Source organism: Sorex fumeus, unplaced genomic scaffold (genome assembly GCF_029834395.1).
Source record: "Sorex fumeus unplaced genomic scaffold, SorFum_2.1 ptg000098l, whole genome shotgun sequence".
Classification (NCBI taxonomy): Eukaryota; Metazoa; Chordata; class Mammalia; order Eulipotyphla; family Soricidae; genus Sorex; species Sorex fumeus.
Genome location: NW_026606155.1, coordinates 1023040 through 1044906, shown reverse-complemented (window position 1 = coordinate 1044906; position 21867 = coordinate 1023040). Strand labels below are relative to the sequence as shown.

Below are 21867 nucleotides of genomic sequence, written 5' to 3'. Positions count from 1 at the left end.
CCCGTGGAATCCAATCAGTGACAGCTCTAGTCCAACGGTCGTCTTTAAATCTCATTACGTGACCAGCCCATCTGATTTTCAACACCTTGGCATATGAGACAGCGTCCTTGATCCTTGATCGTCGACGGATGTCAGAACTCCGGATTCGTTCTCTCATTTGAGTGAAACGTGATATTCCAAGCATAGCTTTTTCTATTCTTCTTTGGGAGACCTGAATGGCGTTCTCATCTTGTTTGCGTAGGGCCCAGGTCTCTGAGGCATATGTTAATGCAGGAAGAACAGTGGAATCAAAGAGATGTGCCCGGAGCTGGAGGTTCTTCGTCCTCTTAGCTATTTCTTCGACGTTCTTGAAGGCGTTCCAAGCCGCTCTCTTCCTCCTGCGCAGCTCGGGTGCCAGGTCATTTGTCATGTTGACCTCTCGACCTAGGTATACATAGCTGTTGCATTCAGAGATGGTCGTTCCATTGAGAGTGAATGGGGCGTCAGGAACAAGGCTGTTTCTCATAAACATTGTCTTCGTAAGATTCAGCTGTAGTCCTACCTTTCCACACTCACGGTCAAAGTTGGCCAGCATTTGTGCCGCTTGGCTGATGTTTGGTGTTATTAAAACAATGTCATCAGCAAAGCGGAGGTGGTGTAGTTGCCGGCCATCTATCTTCACTCCCATTCCTTCCCATTCCAGTCGTCGCATGATGTTCTCGAGGGTGGCACTGAAGAGTTTCGGTGAAATGGTATCACCCTGCCGAACCCCTCTCTTGACATCAACGATCACTTCTTTGTAGAATGGTGAGATCCTGGTAGTGAATCGCAATACAGCTCACGGAGGATCCTGATGTATTGGGCTTGAATGCCCTGATTGGTTAGGGCTTCAATGACCGCTTCCGTCTCAACAGAATCAAAGGCCTTCTTTAAATCAATGAACGTTAAACAGAGCGGCATCTTGAACTCCCGAGAAACCTCAATGAGCTTGGTTATCGTGTGGATATGGTCAATGGTGCTGAATCCTTTGCGGAACCCGGCTTGCTCGCATGGTTGTCCTTCATCTAGTGTTCTGCCAATCCTATTTAGGATGACTCGAGTGAACAACTTGTAGATGACAGACAATAGGCAGATCGGGCGATAGTTGCCAATGTCATGGATGTCTCCCTTCTTGAACAGTAGTACGGTCCTGCTGGTTTTCCACTGGGACGGAACCTTGCATTCAGACAGGTAGTGTGTGAAGAGCCGAGCCAGTGTATTGATGAGTACTGACGGCAGGTTCTTCAGGTGTTCAGGTCTGACCTTGTCTGGGCCGGGTGCTGTTTGTTTCTTTACTGACGAAATGGCATGTCGGATTTCGGAAGGGAGAACGTTGGGAAAGACATATCCATCCTGTGGAATTTGGTATGTCGGCAAGTGGACATGGCTATCGAAGAGATTTGAGTAGAAGTCATGGATAATCTTCTCCATTGCCATTCTGGAGGATGTGATGGATCCATCAGGACGTCGGAGGGCAGTCATCTTGGTCTTATAGTTGGCGAAGGACAGGCGGGCGTTACGAATACTTTTCCGGGCTTCTGCCGCATCTACCAGTACTTCTGCTCTTCTCTCTTTGAGGTCTTCCTTGATCGCATCTCTGCACTGCTTTGCGAGCTCGGACGTTAGCTTGCGGTTGCCTGAGGCATGCGCCAAACCACGCTGGCGAATTAGCTCAAGAGTTTTCGAAGATAGGCGATTTTTTGTGACTATCTCTCTCTTGGCGTTCCTCGCACATTCATGGAGGTGCTGAATCATTCGATCGTATTCCTCGTCAATGTTGTCAACAATGGCATCTTCCCATGTTGCCGCAATAGTACCAAAGAGCTCCCAGTTGGTGGTCATTCTGGGAGTTCTCTTTTTGAACTTTGCAGCCCTTTCTCCCCGCTCTGTGAAGTAGAATTTTGCACGAAGGAGACGGTGGTCCGATCCCGTTCGAAATTTTGGGACAACAGCGACATCAGTCAGGCAAAACCGTCGATTGAATATGATGTGGTCTATTTCGTTGTGGAATCGTCCACCGGGAGACTCCCATGTCCATCGTTTAGATTCTGCCTTCTGGAACTGTGAGTTACCATGGATGGTCTTGGTCGACATGATGAACTCAGTCTCTCACCCTGTTCGTTCCATTCTAGGCCATGGGTCCCCATGTGAAGTTCTTCAGCTGATCTTCTCGGTCCTATCATGGCATTAAAATCACCCACAATGATCTTGTAGAAGGTGTGGTTTTCTTTATAGAACTTCTCTAGCTCCATGTAGAACTTCTCGATTTCTCTTTCATCATAATGAGATGTTGGTGCATTTTTTGAAAGAGAAATCCAACAACAGCAAAAACAAACAAACAAACAAAAAAACTCATACACTATGGCCAAGAAGGATTCATCTTTGGAGTGAGAGGATAGTTTAACATATGCAAGTCAATCAATGTAATATACCATCTCAATACAAGAAAACTAAAATTGATATGTTAATAGAAATAGTAGCAGTGGAAGAATTTGACAAGATACAACACCCATACTTGATTTAAAAAAAATCAATAAAAAAGAAATTGAAGGAAATTTCCTCCAAATCATAGTCAGAGCCATCTTTCACAAGCTTACAGCAAACATGATATTCAGTGGGGAAAAACTGAAAACCTTTTCTTTAAGATCAGGACCAAGATAAAACACCCACTCTCGCCACTTCTATTCAATGTATTATTGGAAGTGTTTGCCATAGTAAGTAGGCAAGAGAAGATACTGAGAGCATCCAGATAGTAAAAGAAGTCAAGCTCTATCTATTTCAGATGACAGATCCAGGAAACAGTAACTTTGTATAGTAAAGTGGCAGGCTACGAAAGCATCACATAATAATGCGTCTATTTTTGATATGCAAATAATGAAATAGAAAAGAGAGATTTAAAAATTTTCATTTACAACAGTGATCAGAAAATTAGGTACCTAGGAATCAGCTTAACAAAAGAGGTGAAATACTGATGCAAAGAAAATTAGAAACAAAGTCCGTTCCGTCTTCTCCCCTCTGGAAAGAAAGATGACAGCCGCTTGGGAGCCTTGTGGAAAGCCAGGTATGAGCCGGTGGTGATGGGGCGACTAAAACCTCATGGGAAGGGGGGCGTTCTGGGCTCGTCCTTCATGCCCTACCGAGGTCACCAGTTGTCCCCCACGAGCAGTTCTCCGGCACGGCCATGGCTCCAGAAGCACAAGGACTTAAAGCAGAGCCCAGCAGCTTGGAGCAGAAAAGTGAACGGACTATGTGTTAATCCATGCCACCATGTCTGCCCGGAGGGGAAGGGGTATTGGTCCCTTCTGCCTTCTCCCCTCTGGAAAGAAAGATGGCAGCCGCTTGGGAGCCTTGTGGAAAGCCAGGTATGAGTTGGTGGTGGCGGGGCGACTAAAACCTCATGGGAAGGCGAGCGTTCCGGGCTTGTCCTTCACGCCCTACCGAGGAGGTCACCAGTTGCCCCCCCCACGAGCGGCTCTCGGCACGGCCATGGCTCCACAACACAGAAACCAATCTCTTAATTATCTGACTCTCAGTAGAAATACTTCCAGGGTTAATAAGTAAAATAGCAGAAATCCAAAACTGCGCAGCATCATTTAATTCTTGAACACAGCTATTGAAAGTAAATCACTTCACAATGCTTTTTCAGCATGTCTGATTTGGGGGGGTAAACTCTAAATAATAATGGTGCATCTTTTATCTAAACAACGAATCTAGTCAAAGTAGATAGAGTGTTAACTAGAATTCATCTGCCTCACAGGCATTGGGTGAGGCGGGGGGTGGGGGTTTATTGGGGTTCTTCGTGGTGAAAAATAAATATTGGTAAAGGGAAATGTGTTTGATATTTGCATGACTGAAACCTAAACCTGAAAGCTTTGTAACTTTTTCCCAAAGTGATTCAATAAATAAATAAATTATAAAAAAAAAGAAAATTAGAAACAAGACATGAAAGAGGACATAAGGAAATAAAAACACATCTCCTGCTTGTGAGTTGGGAGGATTAATATTGTCAGAACGGAAATACTCGCCAAAGCTTTATACAGATTCAACTCATTTCCTCTAAGGACACTTATGACAGTTTAACTTAGGCATCGTCAGGACTGCTTAGGCATCGTCTTCACTGCTCAGTGCTCAGTGCTCAGCTGACAAGGGCCCTCCCGTCCCCAGAGAGTCAGATGTGCAGGCCCTGGCATTTGTATTGAGTGTAGATGGTATGCGGTGCCATCTATCTTGGGTACCTGGCTCTATGGGGTGTCAGTAGTATGCGAGTGCCCCACATATGGCGTTCCCAGCCATAGGTATATCAGCTAATTTGGTTGCCCACTGACCAGTACCAAGGCAGAAATGAGTCGCACCCATGTGGCACAAGAAATTTTCCCTTTTTATGGGAAACTTGAACACACCAGGAAGCCTGCAGAGCCTCAGGTCTTAGAGACCCCCCCACCCTGTCCCTAGGATTTGGGTACCCCACTCCTCCCCACTCCCTGAATACTCCTAAGTCTTATTTAGAATCTTTTGGGGAGAGGCCGATTAATTTCCAGCATGGGAGGCGAAAGCATCAAAACTACCAATCTAGGAGATCTGGACAGCAACCCTGGATCACACAGCCACTGCCTAGAGGGAAAGAGAGACAGAGAGACAGAGAGATAGACTAACACACACATACACACACACACACACACACACACACACAACCAGAGCCAGAAGGTACTCTAGCCTGAGGCTTCTTATATGCTCCCAACTTTACCCCCTGAGGGTACATGTGCCCAGAACTCTGTGTCCAACATGAACTTGCTTTCATGGTCTCTTCTGAAATCAGGAATCAATCAGTCTCTGAAGTCATCTTTAGGGAGAGTCCTAGCTCATTCTTATTCCATAGGGACATTCCTGCTGTCCAGAAATCACTTAATCACTTAACTTCTGGTTAGTCGTCGATTTGCTCGAGCGGGCGCCAGTAATGTCTCCATTCATCCCTGTCGCGTGCCAGTGTAGCCCAATGGCATCTGTTCGCTCTGGGAACATGAAGAGCCTCAAACCGATCGTTCATGATCTTGATGAAGAAGTCTGACCATCTGGTAGGTGGGCGGGCACGGTCTTTTGACATCCCGTGGGATCCAGTCGGTAACAGCTCTAGTTCAGCGGTCATCTTTAAGTCTCATTACGTGACCAGCCCATCTGATTTTTGACACCTTGGCAAACGAGACAGCGTCCCTGATTCTTGCTCATCGACGGATGTCAGAACTCTGGATTCTTTCTCTCATTTGAGTGAAACGTGATATTCCAAGCATAGCTCTTTCAATTCCTCTTTGGGAGACCCGGATAGCATTCTCATCCTGTTTACATAGGGCCCAGGTCTCTGAGGCATATGTTAATGCAGGAAGAACAGTGGAATCAAAGAGATGTGCCCGGAGCTGGAGGTCCATATTGTTTTCCAGAAAGGCTGAAACAGTCGTTATTCCAACTAACAGTAAAAGAACGTCCCTTTTTCCTCATATCCATGCTAGCACTGTTTGCTTTTGTTCTTTTGAATGTGTGCCAGTCTCTGTGGTGTGAGATGATATCTCATTGTTGTTTTGATTTGCATTTCCCTAATGATTAATGATGTGGAGCATTTTTTCATGTGCCTCTGGCCATTTGTATTTCTTTTTTGAGGAAGTTTCTGTTCATTTCTTCTCCCCATTTTTTGATGGAGTTGGAGGTCTTTTTTCTTGTACAGTTCTACTAATGTCTTGTGTATCCTGGATATTAATCCCTTATCAGATGGGTCACTGTCACTCTCCTCCCGTTGTTCATTGATTTGCTCAAGCGTGCCCAGTAACGTCTCCATCGTGAGACTTGTTGTTACTGTGTTTGGCATATTGAATACGTAATGGGTAGTTTGCCAGGCTTTCCCATGTGGGCGAGATACTCTCAGTAGCTTGCCGGGCTCTCCAAGAATGGCGGAGGAATTGAACCAATCTTGGCCGGGCTGGCTACATGCAAGGCAAACGCCTTACTGCTGTGCTATCACTCCAGCTGTATTGGGTAAATATTCTTCCCCATTCTACAGGCTCTCTTTGCATTTTAGTCACTATTTCTTTTGAAATGCAGAATCTTCTTAGTTTGATGTAGTCCCATTTGTTTATGTTTCCATTTCTTGGTCCGTGGTGTTTCATCCTTAAAGACGCTTGGTAGGGAGTCACATGGGAAGTTTTGTCCCTTAGAAATGCTCAGCAGTAGTGGCAAAACTTCTTGGGAAATAAAGTTTTACCATGTTTTATTGGATAAGAGTATACAGTGATGAAACTGACTAAATGGATAAGGATGTGTCTTTTTTAAGTACGGCAGATAAAGGTGCAAAGATGAATGGACAAAATGTTGGGAGAGTAGAAAGAACATTCTGTCTTAGAGTAAAATAAGTTGTTCAAGGACGATTACAGCACAGAATGAATGTGAATTAATTGTAGAAGCATGAAGGTTGTGTTCAAGGAAGGAAAGTATAGGCAAGCTTGATGTTATAAGGAGTTTTTGAATTGTATCTGCAGAATGAGCTTGGTTATCGTGTGAATATGGTCGATGGTGCGGAATCCTTTGTGGAACCCGGCTTGCTTGCATGGTTGTCCTTCATCTAGTGTTCTGCCAATCCTATTTTGGATGACTCGAGTGAACAACTTATAGATGACAGACAATAGGCAGATTGGGCGATAGTTGCCAATGTCATGGATGTCTCCCTTCTTGAACAGTAGTACGGTCCTGCTGGTTTTCCATTGGAACGGAACCTTGCAATCAGACAGGTAGCGTGTGAAGAGCTGAGCCAGTGTATTGATGAGTACTGATGGCAGGTTCTTCAGGTGTTCAGGTCTGACCTTGTCTGGGCCGGGTGCTGTTTGTTTCTTTACTGATGAAATGGCATGTCGGATTTTGGAAGGAAGAACATTGGGAACGACATATCCATCCTGTGGAATTTGGTATGTTGGCAAGTGGACATGGCTATTGAAGAGATTTGAGTAGAAGTCATGGATAATCTTCTCCATTGCCGTTCTGGAGGATGTGATAGATCCATCAGGACGTCAGAGGGCAGTCATCTTGGTCTTGTAGTTGGCGAAGGACAGGCGGGCGTTATGAGTACTTTTCCCGGCTTCTGCCGCATCTATCAGCACTTCTGCTCTTCTCTCTTTGAGGTCTTCCTTGATCACATCTCTGCACTGCTTTTCAAGGTCGGATGTTAGGTTGCAGTTGCCTGAGGCATGCGCCAAACCACGTTTGTGAATAAGCTCAAGAGTTTTCGAAGACAGGCTTTTTTTTTCTTTTGTGGCTATCTCTCTCTTGGCGTTCCTCGCACAATCATGGAGGTGTTGAACCAGTCGATCGTATTCCTCGTCAATGTTTTCAACAATGACATCTTCCCATGTTGCCGCAGTAGTGCCAAAGAGCTCCCAGTTGGTGGTCATTCTGGGACTTCTCTTTTTGAACTTTGCAGCCCTTTCCCCTGCTCTGTGAAGTAGAATTTTGCACGAAGGAGACGGTGGTCCGATCCCGTTCAGAATTTTGGGACAACAGGGACATTGGTCAGGCAAAACTGTCGATTGAATATGATGTGGTCTATTTCATTGTGGAATCGTCCACCAGGAGACTCCCATGTCCAACGTTTAGACTCAGCCTTCTGGAACTGTGAGTTACCATGGATGGTCTTGGTCGACATGATTAACTCAGACAGTCTCTCACCCTGTTCGTTCCATTCTAGGCCATGGCTCCCAATGTTAAGTTCTTCAGCTGATCTTCTTGGTCCTATCTTGGCATTAAAATCACACACAATGATCTTGTAGAAGGTGTGGTCTTCTTTATAGAACTTCTCCAGCTCCATGTAGAACTTCTCGATTTCTCTTTCATCATAATGAGATGTTGGTGCGTAGACAACGAAGATAGAAACTGCAGGCAGTGAGCCACATCTATTCAAATGTAAACATCCGATTCGGGTTGTTAGGCATTCGAATGAATCAATGCTCATGGCCAAGTTTGTGTTGACAAGGACACCGATGCCTCTGACACCTCTTGTATCGCATGTTCCGAGGAACAATTTTTCTCCAGTGTTGAAAACAGCATGGTGAGATTCGTGCCTTCTTGTCTCGGTCAGACCAATAATGTCATACTTGATCTTTCGCGCTTGTACCATCAGGTCCTCAATGGATGCATCTGATGCTAGTGTACGTGCATTGAAAGTACAGATGATCATTTTTGTCTTCCTTCGTTGTGGCAGCCTAGTTCGGCCTTGAGATTTTATCAGCCTCTCCTTTCTTATCCTTCTCAGTGTTGCCACGTTGGTGAAGCCTTCAGGGTCAGGTGAATGAGACCCATTGTAATTACTGGTTTTGGCATATTGATTCAGCACCATTGACCATATCCACATAATAACCAAGCTCATTGAGGTTTCTCGGGAGTTCAAGATGCCGCTCTGTCTAACGTTCATTGATTTAAAGAAGGCCTTTGATTCTGTTGAGATGGAAGCAGTCATTGAAACACTAGCCAATCAGGGCATTGAAGCCCAATACATCAAGATCCTCCATGAGCTGTATTGTGGATTCACTACCAAGATCTCATCATTCTACAGAGAGGTAATCATGGATGTCAAGAGAGGTGTTCAGCAGGGTGATACCATTTCACCGAAACTCTTCAGTGCCACCCTCGAGAACATCATGCGACGACTGGAATGGGAAAGAATGGGAGTGACGAAAGATGGTCGGCAACTACACCACCTTCGCTTTGCTGATGACATTGTTTAAATAACACCAAACATCAGCCAAGCAGCACAAATGCTGGCCGACTTCGACTGTGAGTGTGGAAAGGTCGGACTACAGCTGAATCTTACGAAGACAATGTTTATGAGAAACAGCCTCGTTCTTGATGCCCCATTCGCTCTCAATGGAATGACCATTTCTGAATGCAATAGCTATGTGTACCTAGGTCAAGAAGTCAACATGACAAATGACCTGGCACCCGAGCTGTGCAGGAGGAAGAGAGCGGCTTGGAACGCATTCAAGAGCAGCTGTGCAGGAGGAAGAGAGCGGCTTGGAACGCATTCAAGAGCGTCGAAGAAATAGCTAAGAGGAAGAAAAACCACCGGCTCCAGGCACATCTCTTTGATTCCACTGTTCTTCCTGCATTAACATATGCCTCAGAGACCTGGGCCTTATGCAAACAGAATGAGAACGCTATTCAGGTCTCCCAAAGAAGAATTGAAAGAGCTATGCTTGGAATATCACGTGTCACTCAAATGAGAGAAAGAATCTGGAGTTCCGACATCCGTCGACGATCAAGAATCAGGGACGCTGTCTCGTTTGCCAAGTTGTCAAAAATCAGATGGGCTGGTCACGTAATGAGATTTTAAGATGACCGCTGGACTAGAGCTGTTACCGACTGGATTCCACGGGATGTCAAAAGACCACGTGCCCGCCCACCGACCAGATGGTCGGACTTCTTCATCAAGATCATGAACGATCGGTCTGAGGCTCTTCATGTTCCTAGAGCGAACAGACGCGATTGGGCTACATTAGCACGCGACAGGGACAAATGGAGACGTTACTGGCGCCCGCTCGAGCAAATCTACGATTAATGGGAAGGTAAGTGATTAAGTGATCTGCAGAATCATTTTATTGCTTTATTTGTGTGAGAGGTCTAAAATAATCTTAGATCATAGGTGATCTAAAGAGCAAGTTTTAATTTTCTTATAAAAATTAGACACATAAATCACAGAAAATTCAAACTCAAAGTCTGGAAAACAATTCTTCAAGAAAATAGCTACTTCTGGGGGTATGGTGCCGCCAGCAGGTGAATCTGTACCTGTGAGGCGAGTGCATCAGCAGCCTGATGGTGCCTTCAGACTTCCACATACACCAAAATTGCTGCTGTGCCATTGGGGCAAAGTTTATCAAGAAAGTAAATTGCTAAAAGTTAGGTTTGTGGGAGACACACACACAAACCTCCATTGGCTCAGTTATATAATTGGACTCATGGCCTCTCTGGTTCCTGAGCGAACTGTTTAAGGGCCATGATCCCAGAAACTCAAAAACAAATCTCGCAACCCTACGTCTGTGGCAGAAATGCTTCCAGTCCCTGCAGTAGGTTACAGGCACTGGGCCACCCCAGGTGAGAATAGGTTTTGTGCCTTGGCCTGTGCCCCTGGCAATCCAGTGACCTCCATCCTCCAAAGGCCACTGGACAGGCAGGTTTGGGCCCAAAGTGATGAGACACGTGGGGCCTCACAGGATGGGAGTGTAGCCGGCCCTTTCCTCCTTGTCCCAACGAGACCCCGAGTCGCCACCACGAATGGCCTCTCTGGCTCCTGATCAAGCTGCTTAATGGCCATGATCCCAGAGTCTCAGAAATAAATCTTGAAACCCAGAGGCTTTTGGCAGAAATACATCCGGACCCCACAGTAGGTTACTGTCACCAGCCCACCCCAGGGAGGAAAGGGTGCCGTCACTCTGCCTGCTCCCCATCGGCGGCTCGGTGGCCACCATCCACCAGAGGCCATTGGACAGTTAGGTTTGGGCCCGCAGTGACAAGACACATGGGGCTTCACAGGATGGGGTGGACCAGGCCCTTTCCCTCCCATCCCAATGACACCCCAGGTGCCGCCAATAAACGGCCTCTCTGACTCCTGGTCAAGCCATGTAATGCCCATGATCCCAGAGACTCAGAAACAAATCACGGATTCCAGCATCTTTTAGCAGAAATGCGTCCAGTCCCTGCAGTAGGTTTCAGGCGCTGGGCCACCCAAGGTGGGAATAGGTTTTGTGCCTTGGAATGTTCTCCCTGGTAGCCCATTGGTTGCCATTCTTCAGAGGACACTGGATGGTCAGGTTTGGGTCTGCAGTGATGAGACACGTGGGACCTCACGGGATGGGAGTGTAGCCGACCGTTTCCTCCTCGTTCCAACAAGACCTCGAGTCGTCACCCATGAACGGCCTCTCTGGCTCCTAATCAAGTTGCTTTACAGCCATGATCCAAGAGACTCGGGAACAAATCTCGGAACCGAGCAGGATTAGGCAGAAATCTCTCCAGATTTAATGTTAGGATTTCGGAATTTCAAAATCTCGTGGCCACTACTGCAGCCACATGAAATCATATGGTATTCATAACCAGCAATAGAAAACAAATTGTCTACTGTTGCCTTTTCAGCAGAACTGAGTGTTGGGCTAAAATCCCAAATAATAATGGTGGGTCTGGTGTCAAAATATTGAAGTAATCAAAGTAGAGAGAGAGAGTAAAGTTGAAATCATCTGCCCCACATGTAGGGGGAGAGTGTGGTATTGGGGTATACTGGGGTTTTGGGGGATGGAGAATGGGCACTGATGAAGGTACGAGTGCTTCATCGTGTGACCGATTCTTACACCCGGAAGCTTTGTAACTCCTCTCATTGTGATTCAATGAATAAAATTATAAAAAATGAAAAAAGGAAGAAAAGAAAATAGCTCCTTCAAAGAGCCTGGGGTGGCTGTACTAGTATTCAGCGACATAAATGTCAGGCTGAAAAAGGTGATAAGGGACAGTGAATGTCATTTCTTAATAATCAAGGGATACATAACTCGGGAAAAAATGACACTTATTAGCATCCATGTACCCAGTAAGGGACAAGCAAGATACTTTAAAAATTGCTATTGGACTTCAAGGAGAAAATTGATAGCCACAGAATCGTCGTTGGAGACTTCAACACTATTTTGTTGCCTCTTAGTAGATCAGAGAGACCAAAGATCAGCAACTAAATACTAACTTTATAGGGAGAATTTGAAGAGAGACGCCTAATAATGGTATCCCAGGCTTTTCACTCCCAAAAAATCCCCGAATATACATTCTTATCCAGTGCCCATGAGACATTCTCCAAAATAGACTACATTCTGGTCTGGAATAAAAAACATATATCCATAATATCAAGAGTATAGAAATTGTTTCAACCATCTTCTAAGATCATGATGCACTTAAAATAAATGTTAATCACACACAGAAATGGAGAACCAAATAAAACATATGATAATTAAACAGCTCATTACTGAACAACCGGTATGTCAGAGAGGAAATAAAGAAGTTTTCTTAAACCAACTAAGAATATGGATCGAGGTACCAGAAATTGTGGGACACAGCAAAAGCAGTGTTAAGAGGAAAGTTTAAAGTTCTGCAAGTATTCATCAGTAAGGAAGAAAAGGTCCACATAAAGAACCCGATTTCACAGCGTACAATCCTGGAAACCACCAACAAAAAGCCCAAATGAAGCAGGAGGTATGAAATGATAAAAAAAAATTAGACCATAATTAATGAGCCAGAATGCCCCAGCAAAATTTAAAAGATCAATGAAACCAAGGGCCATTTTTCAGAAAAACAAAAAAGCAAAACCAAAAATACAAGATCCACAAAAAACCACTAGCAAGGCTCGGAGAGGAGAGGAGAGGAGAGGAGAGGAGAGAGAGAGAGAGAGAGAGAGAGAGAGAGAGAGAGAGAGAGAGAGAGAGAGAGAGATCAAGAACATAGTGCCTACCAGAGAGGGAGACTAGAGGACTGGAGATGGGGGTGGGAGATTGGGAGATGGTGGTGGGGAAACAAGGGACATTGGTGTTGGGGAAACAGGGGACATTGCTGGTGGGAAATGTACACTTTTGGAAGTATGGGTGCTGGATTATTGTATAACTGAAACTCAATTATAAACAGCTTTGTAATGGTCTCTCTCACAGATATCCGATTAGAAAAAACTTTTTAAATAAAAGTAAGGTGGAGTTCATGCCCAATTCAATCAGCTTAAACAATGGCTGAATAAATAGCAGTATTTCTACATTAAAAAGAAAAAGCAGGAGCTGGAGCGATAACACAGCGGGTAGGGAGTTTGCCTTGCACCCAGCCGACCCGGGTTTGATTCCCAGCATCCCATATGGCCACCCAAGCACGCCAGGAGTAATTCCTGAATGCAAAGCCAGGAGTAGCCCTTGAACATCGCCGGGTGTGACCCAAAAAGCAAAAAAGAAAAGAAAAAGAAAAAAGATGAATGGGTAAATGAGTGACTGAATGAGTTAATAAGTGAATGAGTGTGTCAGTGAATGATCATGTGAGTAAATAAATTAATACAAGAATAGACAATCACTCCACACTCACCCCACACTCACCTTCACCCTCACTCACACTCACTTCCATACTTAACAAACACTTATCCCATTCTTACCCACACTCACCCCATACTCACACACACACTCTACACTCACACAACACTCACTTCACACTCAACACCACACTCACCCACTCACCCAACACTCACCCACACTCACCCTACAATTACCCACACACTCACCCACACTCATCCAACCTCACCACTGCACTCCCCACTCACCCCACACTCACCACCACACTCAGCCACACTCATCCCCACTCACCCCACACTCACTCATACTCAGCCAACCTTACCCACATCACAGCAAAGTCAACCTACACTCACCTAAACTTACTCCAACACATATATTCTCACACACTAACCCACACTCACACCATACTCACATCGACACTCACCCCACACTTACCCACACCGTGAAACTCACCTGTTTAGCACACTCACCCTACACTCACCACACACTCACCCTCACCCATACTCTCCACCACACTCACCCACACTCACCCCTCCATTCACCCCACAATCACCTACAGACTCACCCCACACTCACCCACACTCACCCCACACTCATCCCATCACTCACCCCACACTCACACCTGTACTCACCCACACTCATCCACACTCACTCTACACTCACACTACACTCACGCAAACTCATTCCACATTCACAGACACTCACCCACACTCACATACAACTCACCCACACTCTCCCCGCCTCTTCCTCACCAGGGCATAAGGCTCTGAGATCCCGAGACACTTGTTCACTGTATGACAGATGGGTTCAAGGTTATCACACCCTCATACAGGCTCTGTTCCCCCTCACCAAAACCCTAAGATCCCTGTGTCCTCTCCTGGGTCTCAGACACCATTTCTCCTGCCTCCAAAACCACCACCTATGGCATGATTGGAAACAGGCTCTGGGCATTTCAATGACCCTCCTCTGCAATCGCCTGGGAGCTGCCCCCTGAACACTTCAAGGTCATGCAGGACCTCAACTATGTCCCCCCACTGTCGCCTTCCTGCATGAACGCACCCAATTGCTTGGGCAGGCCCTCATGTAGCAGACTTGAGGCTAAAGAATTCATTGTTCTACAGCCCATATCAACTGCAGCTACTCCCCCAGAAAGGCTCTCAGACTAGAGCACAGGGAGTCTTGTGAGCTGTAGCCGTACCAGGAAGCAGCATACTTCCCCCCTTGGCTGGACTGCTATCCAGCCCTTGGACTGCCAACCAACTTACTTGTCTTCCTGGCCTGAGTCTTCCCTGCCCATCACTGCCCTTCTACTCCTGAGATAACCAAAATTAGAAGGAGAAATATTCTATTGTAAATAAATACTGAGATCATGAAGGCGTGGATGGCTGGATGGATGGCTGGATGGATGGCTGGATGGATGGATGGATGCATGCATGCATGCATACATGCATACATGGATGCAGGGATGGATGGATGGGTAGATGTGTAGATGGAGGAAGGATAGAAGGATGATGACCATGGATGATGGTTGGGTAGGAGGATGAATAATGATGGGCAGTACTAAGAAGAATGTGTGTATTGGATGTATTGGATTGTTGATGGATAAATGATAGATTTTTCAAATGAATTCAAGATGCAAAGGTAGGAGATGGGTGAATAGATGATGGAGATGTATCTATGGTTGGATTATTATCGGTTGGATGGTGGATTGTCGTAATTGAGTTGGTGTGGGAAGGAAGATGAACGAAGGATGGATGGATGGATGAATGGATGAATGGATGGATGGATGGCAAACGCATATAGAATGTACGGATGAATGGAAGTGTGGATGATGGGTTTGTGGTTGGTTGGGTGGATGGTCGGGACATGAGCTGTAGATACACACTTAGGTGCATAGGCAGTTCAATGGAAGGTAGATGGGTGGTTGATGGAGGAACAATAGAAGGATGGAGAGTACATGAATTTTGGATGGATGGAAGTTCGTATGGATGAATAAGAGATGGATGGTGTGTGGGTAGATGACATATTGCTGAGTAGTGGGTAGACATAGATATAGAACTCCATGTTCTCTCCCACTTACTCTGTACTGGGCAGAAAAATCGCCAGCATCATTTTCTCAGATTCAAATCTGGTACCAAGAATATGCAAAAAATTCTTGGAGTCACTGATGGCTTGAAGGAACATTCTAGACACCTTTCCAGTACCTGATCTCAGCAATCGGAGCTCAGCCATAGCCTCTTCCTGTCTCCAAATCCTCCTTGCTTCTCCAGACCGGCCCGATTCCTTCAGCTTCTTACCAATGTCTTCATCACTCTTTGGTGCCAGAACTTTCTCTTCTCTAACCCTGCAGTTACCCTCACCACCATCCTCACCATGCTTCCTCTGAGAGTACCTCCTTACGGAAGTCTTCCCTGACTACACAATCAATTTTACTTTACTTAATTGTTAGAGCCTGCTCTAATCATCTAATATTTCTACCCCTTTCATTATCTACCTACTTCAATAACATAAAAATTGTTTTTGTCACCTTCTATCTTGATCATCGGATAGTCCATGGGCCATCCCTGTGAGCCTCTTCAGGGCGAGTCACTGTAGTCAGCAGGTGGGATCAACTGCCTGTGCCCATTACTGAGGTCAGGCTGGGATGTGTCAGGAATGTGGATTTGATCTTGCAGATGGCCAACCTGCCTTGCTCACCCCTCATCTGTCCTCGTCCTCAGTGTCTGTGTCACCACACACAGAAGCCCTGGATTTCCTTAGTGCTGAGCAGAGCTGGAGAGGGGCTGTGTGTATGCAGGGGTCAAAGGGCAGCATGAATGGTGGGTTGATTGCCAGAGGACCATCCATTGTTTCCGGGGGATAGTGAGGAGAGGATGGGGTGCCCCTCCCACTCCCCAGAGATCTCCCCATCACGCTGTTGAACAAACGACACAAATTCCAAAGGGCTGTGGGTGATTCCAGGCTCGGGGACATGTGCCGATTTGGGTCAGGGGCTCACCTAATGGACAGGGAGTTCTGGGCTTCCCGCGAGCTGCACAGGGCTCCTCGCCCAAACGCCCTTCTTGCCTTCTGTCCTTGGTGAGGCCCCGGGTCCCCGGGAGGACTTGATCCCGGGTCCCCTGAGCTGCTCTGGCATATTAATGGGGATATAGTGGGTCTTGGAGCCCGAGTTCCTAGAGGCTGTGTCAGAGGCACAGTAACAGCAGAGTCACAGGAGCATCTGGGCGCTGGGTGGTGCTGGGAGGCAGCACCCCTCACTGCTGCGCTCTGGCTCCCTCTGCAGGTGGGTGGGACAGCCCGGCGCTAATTTCTGGGACTCTCTAGTAGTGGGGGAAATGCTTGGTGGTCTGGTGGGCTTCCCTATACTCATTAATGTGGCAATTGCTCTCAAAACACGCAATTCAGTGGCCTTGAGGGGAACTCAATGAACCTCCGAGTCTCCCATTTTCTGCTACTAATCACAACATGGAATCACTTTATGGTGGCAAGGTGGAATGGGTCACAGCACATGAAGATCTCAGCTGCCGGCCCTCAGGAGGTGTTGGGATTCAGCCCTTCGTCATGCCTCAGGGGCTAGAGACACCAGCCCTGGTACCCAGGTGGAATGTGGTTGCATGCATGAGGCTCTGGCAGCTCTGCTTCTCTAGAAATGGCCCCTGCCCTCCAATTGGGCCCTTGTTTATGGGGCTTTGTCCAGGAAGGAGGGGACACTCAGGCAGCTGGCACTTGGTTGGAATGATTCTCTGTAGATTGGGAAGCTGCGTCGAAGGCAGTGGCCAAGCAGTGGTTACCAGTTCCGATGCAGGCTTAGGGTGACCTTTTGGCACACAGCACTGACTAGGGGGCCCTGAATGGTCCAGGTGGACACATCTGGACCCTGTGCAAAGTGGATCCTAATTAAAGACAAAGAACCTAGAATGAACAGACACAGACAGGATCCAGGTGCCCAGGACCAGGGCATCTGGGTCACCAGCTTAGAGCCCAGAAGTCTGTGAGCATGGAAAGCCCAGAGCTGAGGTCCAGGGCCTGGGGCAAGTGAAAGCAGATGAAGGGCCCCTCAAAGACCTCTTTGTCTTGGCCCAGCGGAGTGTTGTGAGGAAGATGTTTATTGTTTTCACACAGTCACCCATACTGGATGAAGCCACCAGGAAAGTGACCAGGTGGGATGGGACATGCAGCGTCCTGGGCAGGGCCAATTTCTTGCCATAGGCCTCATTATTTCAGCATAAGCTCAGGCCTGATTGGGGTTTTCCACTTTGGCCAATAAGAGGATGTTCTGTGTGTCCTCAGAGAAGACGACCACCATGAAGGTCCTGCAGAAATCCAGACTCCTTGATCGATTTGGAGGAAGAATCTTGGATCCTCCTCGGTAAGTCAATTCTTCAGTGCCTTCCTCAGCCACATTCAATATGGCCTTGTGGACCACCTGTTGGACAAAGTGCAGTCACCACTGGGTGGGACAGCAGGGTGGCAACCAGCCTGCCCAACTCCTTGCAGGTCAGCTATCCTGGCCCTGGGGGGTCCCCAGTCATAGCCCCTCCAAAACACAAGGCCCAGCCAGCACAGTCAAGAGCACAGATGATTGGATAGGATGTGGGCAGGAGTGAGCTCAAGAGTGGGATCTTGGTGTCCAGCTCTGCCTGGGGCAGTGTCCAAGGTTCCCAACACGCACTGTGGGAGTGGGAAGAGGCAACTCGGGTGCTTTTCCTTAGCTCCTAAAAGGAGCCCCTGTGCGTGGGGCAGCTGCTGACACAGCACCTGGAGCAGAGTGGACAGCCCTGGCCTCCTGTTCCCTGCAGGGCTCTGGATCCCGGCTGGGCTGTGCCTGCTGTCTTTGTCTGTCCCCCAGCAACCAACTCCCAGGCCAAATCAACCCGATCACCCTTGTAAGAATGAGCTTTCATTCTTTAGGGAGTTGGAACAGGTGAGGGGTACCACCGGCTAAGGCGTACCATCTCAGCACAGCCTACGGGGCTCCTTAACCACTCGAGCTCCTTTCTGCTGGGCTCTACTGGGTCATGACCAGTACAAGCCCCCACTGTATGGTGGACCAGCAGTGACTGGAAGGCGTGGGTGAACCCTGGGCAGTAAAATTGGGTCCCAACTCAGGACATTTTCCACAGCGAGGCTGAGATCCCCAATCATACACCAACACTCCCAGGCGTTTGAAGGTGCAGGGATGGCAGGAGAGACACAGCTTGAAAAACTCCAGGGCCCTTCTGGAGACCCAGCTGCCCGCACCACATCTTCCTCAGAAATAGCAGGTCCGCAGTTACCTGCATCTTGTTAGTGGTGAGGTCTGAGAAATCTTCCACTTGCCAGAAGATCTTCTTGATGCCCAGCGTGGGCAGGATTTCCTCCAGGTTGTAGTGCCCGGAGATGGAGAACTTGGGCAAGTACAGGTGCACCGTTCTAGGAGCAAAAGCAGACTGAGCTGTGCAGGATCAGTTCAAGTAGAGGTTGGAAACTGTGACCCAGCAGTGCTCAGTAACCATCCTCCATGCTGCTGAGTGAACAAGTGAATGACTGATCTTGTGAGTCATTAAATGAGGCAGGCAGCAAAGAATAAAGACATGAACGAGTAGATGAGTGTAGAATGAGTTAGTAAGTTAATGAGTGAGCCAGTGAATGATTATGTGTCTAAAATTAATAAATAAATCATTAAATGAATGAATAAGTTGGTGCATGAGTCAATGAATGAATGAAGATTGGATGAATGAATGAATAATTCATCGTGAGCCAGGGCAAAGCTGTTGCAGGACTGTCTATATCCAGTTGTCTCTGTTCATTGCCTCTGTGGGGTCCGTTGCCTGGCACTAGACTGTGTGTGTGGGGGGGGGGGGGCTAGGAAGGTTGTTGTAGACAGGCAGGTTAGTGCTGGCTTAATGTCCAATTCCACCCCACTCCCTGATCGTGTTCCTCTCAAAGCAGCTGGTCGTTGGTCCACTTAGCGCCCCAGAGTGATTAAAACACCAGAATCAGGATCCCCTACCCTCATTGATTCTCCCCAGTTATCTGTTGCTGCTCCAGAGTTGTGGAGTCCTTGTGTATAAGAATAGGAGATATGAACCATGGAAGAGGGCTCAGCAAAAATGGGGTGCATTACCTGAAGTTCACCGTGTTCCTCCAGTAATAGATCAGATCCATGTTCAGTTCAGCCTCCACCTTGGGCATGGCGCCATTGTTAGGGAGGAGGAGCAACATGCTGGCGCGGTCACTCATGTATGGGAGCAGCACAACATGGAGACTGTACTTATTATCCCAATAGTAGAGTAAATTCGTGTTCTCAAATCTCATCGAGGTTATATTCACCCACTTTTTCGTGCTCAAGTAGAAAGTTGAATTGAAGGTGTAACCAGGGTTAAAGGGCATTTTCCACTTGGCTAGAGGCAGAAAGAACATTGGAGAGGTTGGTCCAGGTGACCCATCCTGCATGCTCTGATCAGGATTCCTGAGTCCCCAACACCCTCAACCCATCCCAGAATGGGGGTATCCATGTATGGATTGTGAAAGCATCTTAAGAATGGGGAGATTCCACAAATGTCGAATGGGAGATAAGGCAGTCTAGAGCTCGCTGATGTGCTGAACGAGAACCAATGGGATCTTGGGAGTACTGGGAGATGGGCGTCAGGGAAAGAGAGGAGCCATGTTTCTGGGAACAGTCAGCCCGGGAGAATGGGACCCGGTAAACCCTACAATGAATAATGGGCTGTCACTCCATCACAGAATGGGGACAGAGGGAAAACCCTCCAGAAAACCAAGACTCCTCTTCTCATAAATGACTTGAGGAGGAGCTGTGTAGGAGGAGGAAAGAGATGAGCTCACCTAACCTGGGAGAAGGCGAATCACACATGGGCGAGGGGTAGAAACACGAGTGGGCAGAGGCAGAGCTCAGGGACACAGGACAGGGAACAGGGGATCTGTACAGGAAGGCAGGTCAGGATATGGGCCTGGAGAAGCTGACTACAGACCAGAAGGAACTAATCTGCCCCTGGCATCACTCAGCCCTGCCAGGGAATCTGGTCCCAGACACCCCTATGCACAGGGTCGGGGATGGTGACCGTCCGTGGATTCTGCACCCAAGACCCAAGCTGATATTTCTGGGTCCCAGGCCATCTGACCTGCCCCTGACACAGACCTGGGAGCTGACTGAGGCCCTCATGTCACAGTGTCCAGGCCCATCCACCTGTTCCTGCCCCTGAACTTCACAGTTTCTGGTTAGGAACCCTGATTTCTGCCCTCTTCTGTCCGTTTCTCTGCATGACCATTCTGCTGTCCTCTCTCAGATCTTGCACTGCCTCCTGAGCCCCATCAGCTCTGTATGCTCCCAGACCTACTCCCAGCCCCAATCCCAAAGCAGGGACCCTAAAGCTCCTTCCGGGCCCACACTGGGGTCCTGTTCAGCTCCTGGTCTTCATGTGGGTGGCCGAGCCTTGGCATGGGCTCCTGGGGTATAGCAGGCTACACATGGCGGAAGCAGCCCAAAGGCTCAGAGCTTATGCCCATTTTCCTTCCACACGCATGGCCTTACCTTTGAAGAGGAGATAGTTCACCAAGACCATCTTGGTATCTATATCCAGGCCCTTGACCATGTTCTCGATTTTCCCGTGGGTTTTCTGCTTCACATAATGATTGATAAGCTTCACGGTGGAGAGGAAATCCTCAAACTGTGCAAAGGTGATATTGGCACCGTACAGTTCCTGGGCTTTTTGCTGGAAATCGTTGTTCAGCGCTAGCTGCTGGTCCACGAACAAGGCGGTGCTCAAGTCCTCCTTCAGGTTGTTCTTGGGCATGCGCAGGATGTTCCCCATCAGCTGGAAGACCTGGAGGATCTTGTCCTCAGATATTGTGGTGAGGTTGAACTTGAGGCTCTGTAGGATCTCGGTCTTACTGTTGCTTCTTGCCCCTAGTGCCAAGAAGGCCAGGGCCATGGAGATGCTGATCGGGGAGATGATGATGTTGGACCCGGGATTCTGGGTAGCCAAAATCTTGAAGATTCTGATGCTGAATTCATTGCTTCTGAAGGCTACTGTAGCGAAATCCCCGGGGAAAATTTTCTTCTGATCTTTGGTGTCCGTAAAACTACAGAAGGTGTGGAGACATAGCACAGCCCCCAGGAGTAGAACCAGCCGGACAGACATGCCTCCTCCCTCAGTCTGGAAGAAAAAGCATCTCTCAGGGTTTCCTGATGGTCATAGGCACAGGGCTCAGTCTACTTAGGGTTCCCAAACTCTCGAGTTTCCAGCATCTGTCAACTCTCATATTCGAGTTCCTGGGGCTGACCCATTTGGGGACGTGGGGTGCCCTGTCGAGGGTGTCTGACACCCAGACCCATGTCAGCAGTGCCGGTCACCCCACTGGCACCAAAGCAGCTGCCCGACAAAAGTGCAGTTGACAGAGGGCGTAATCTCAGCGACTTGCAGGACACTGAGGCTCCTCCCCTGAGGGTCTATCCCGGGCACGAAGAGGGGCTCACCTCAGCTACTCGTGCAAGGGACCCCTACACCTTCTGCAGAGAATTTTCCTGCTTGGCTCAGTCACCCCCAAAGCTTCGCGTCTCGGCAAATCTCAGAACACTGGCCATCACTGGACCCTCCCCCACACCCTCAAGCCCAGGACCTCCAGCCTCTGTCTGGCCTTCTCTGTCCCTTTCGCATGCCCACTGCCCAAACCCGTCTAGTTCTTGCACTTACTGTCCCTGAGCAGAGCAGAGACAAGGACCGTCAGGCTGTGAAGGTCTGAGACTGCTGAA

At 47.8% G+C, this 21867-nt stretch overlaps 1 protein-coding gene across 1 annotated transcript; it reads right to left on the bottom strand.

Annotated features, from left to right (window-relative positions):
• Window positions 1-17346: 17346 nt before the first annotated feature.
• On the bottom strand, window positions 17347-21256 carry LOC130041187 (serine protease inhibitor 2.1-like). The gene is made up of 4 exons (XM_056133238.1): window positions 20647-21256; window positions 19222-19498; window positions 18392-18527; window positions 17347-17541 (listed from the first exon to the last, which is right to left on the bottom strand). Exons 1-4 carry the CDS (start codon window positions 21254-21256, stop codon window positions 17347-17349), a joined length of 1218 nt encoding a protein of 405 aa, XP_055989213.1.
• Window positions 21257-21867: the final 611 nt, after the last annotated feature.

What these genes read in the sequence shown, in the direction of transcription:
- LOC130041187 (XM_056133238.1), bottom strand. Translation starts at nt 21,256, where the DNA reads ATGTCTGTCCGGCTGGTTCTACTCCTGGGGGCTGTGCTATGTCTCCAC. An exon ending in GAACTATCTCCTCTTCAAAG is followed by an intron (nt 19,499 to 20,646) that starts GTAAGGCCATGC and finishes TTCTGCCTCTAG; the next exon opens with CCAAGTGGAAAATGCCCTTT. An exon ending in AGGAACACGGTGAACTTCAG is followed by an intron (nt 18,528 to 19,221) that starts GTAATGCACCCC and finishes TTTTGCTCCTAG; the next exon opens with AACGGTGCACCTGTACTTGC.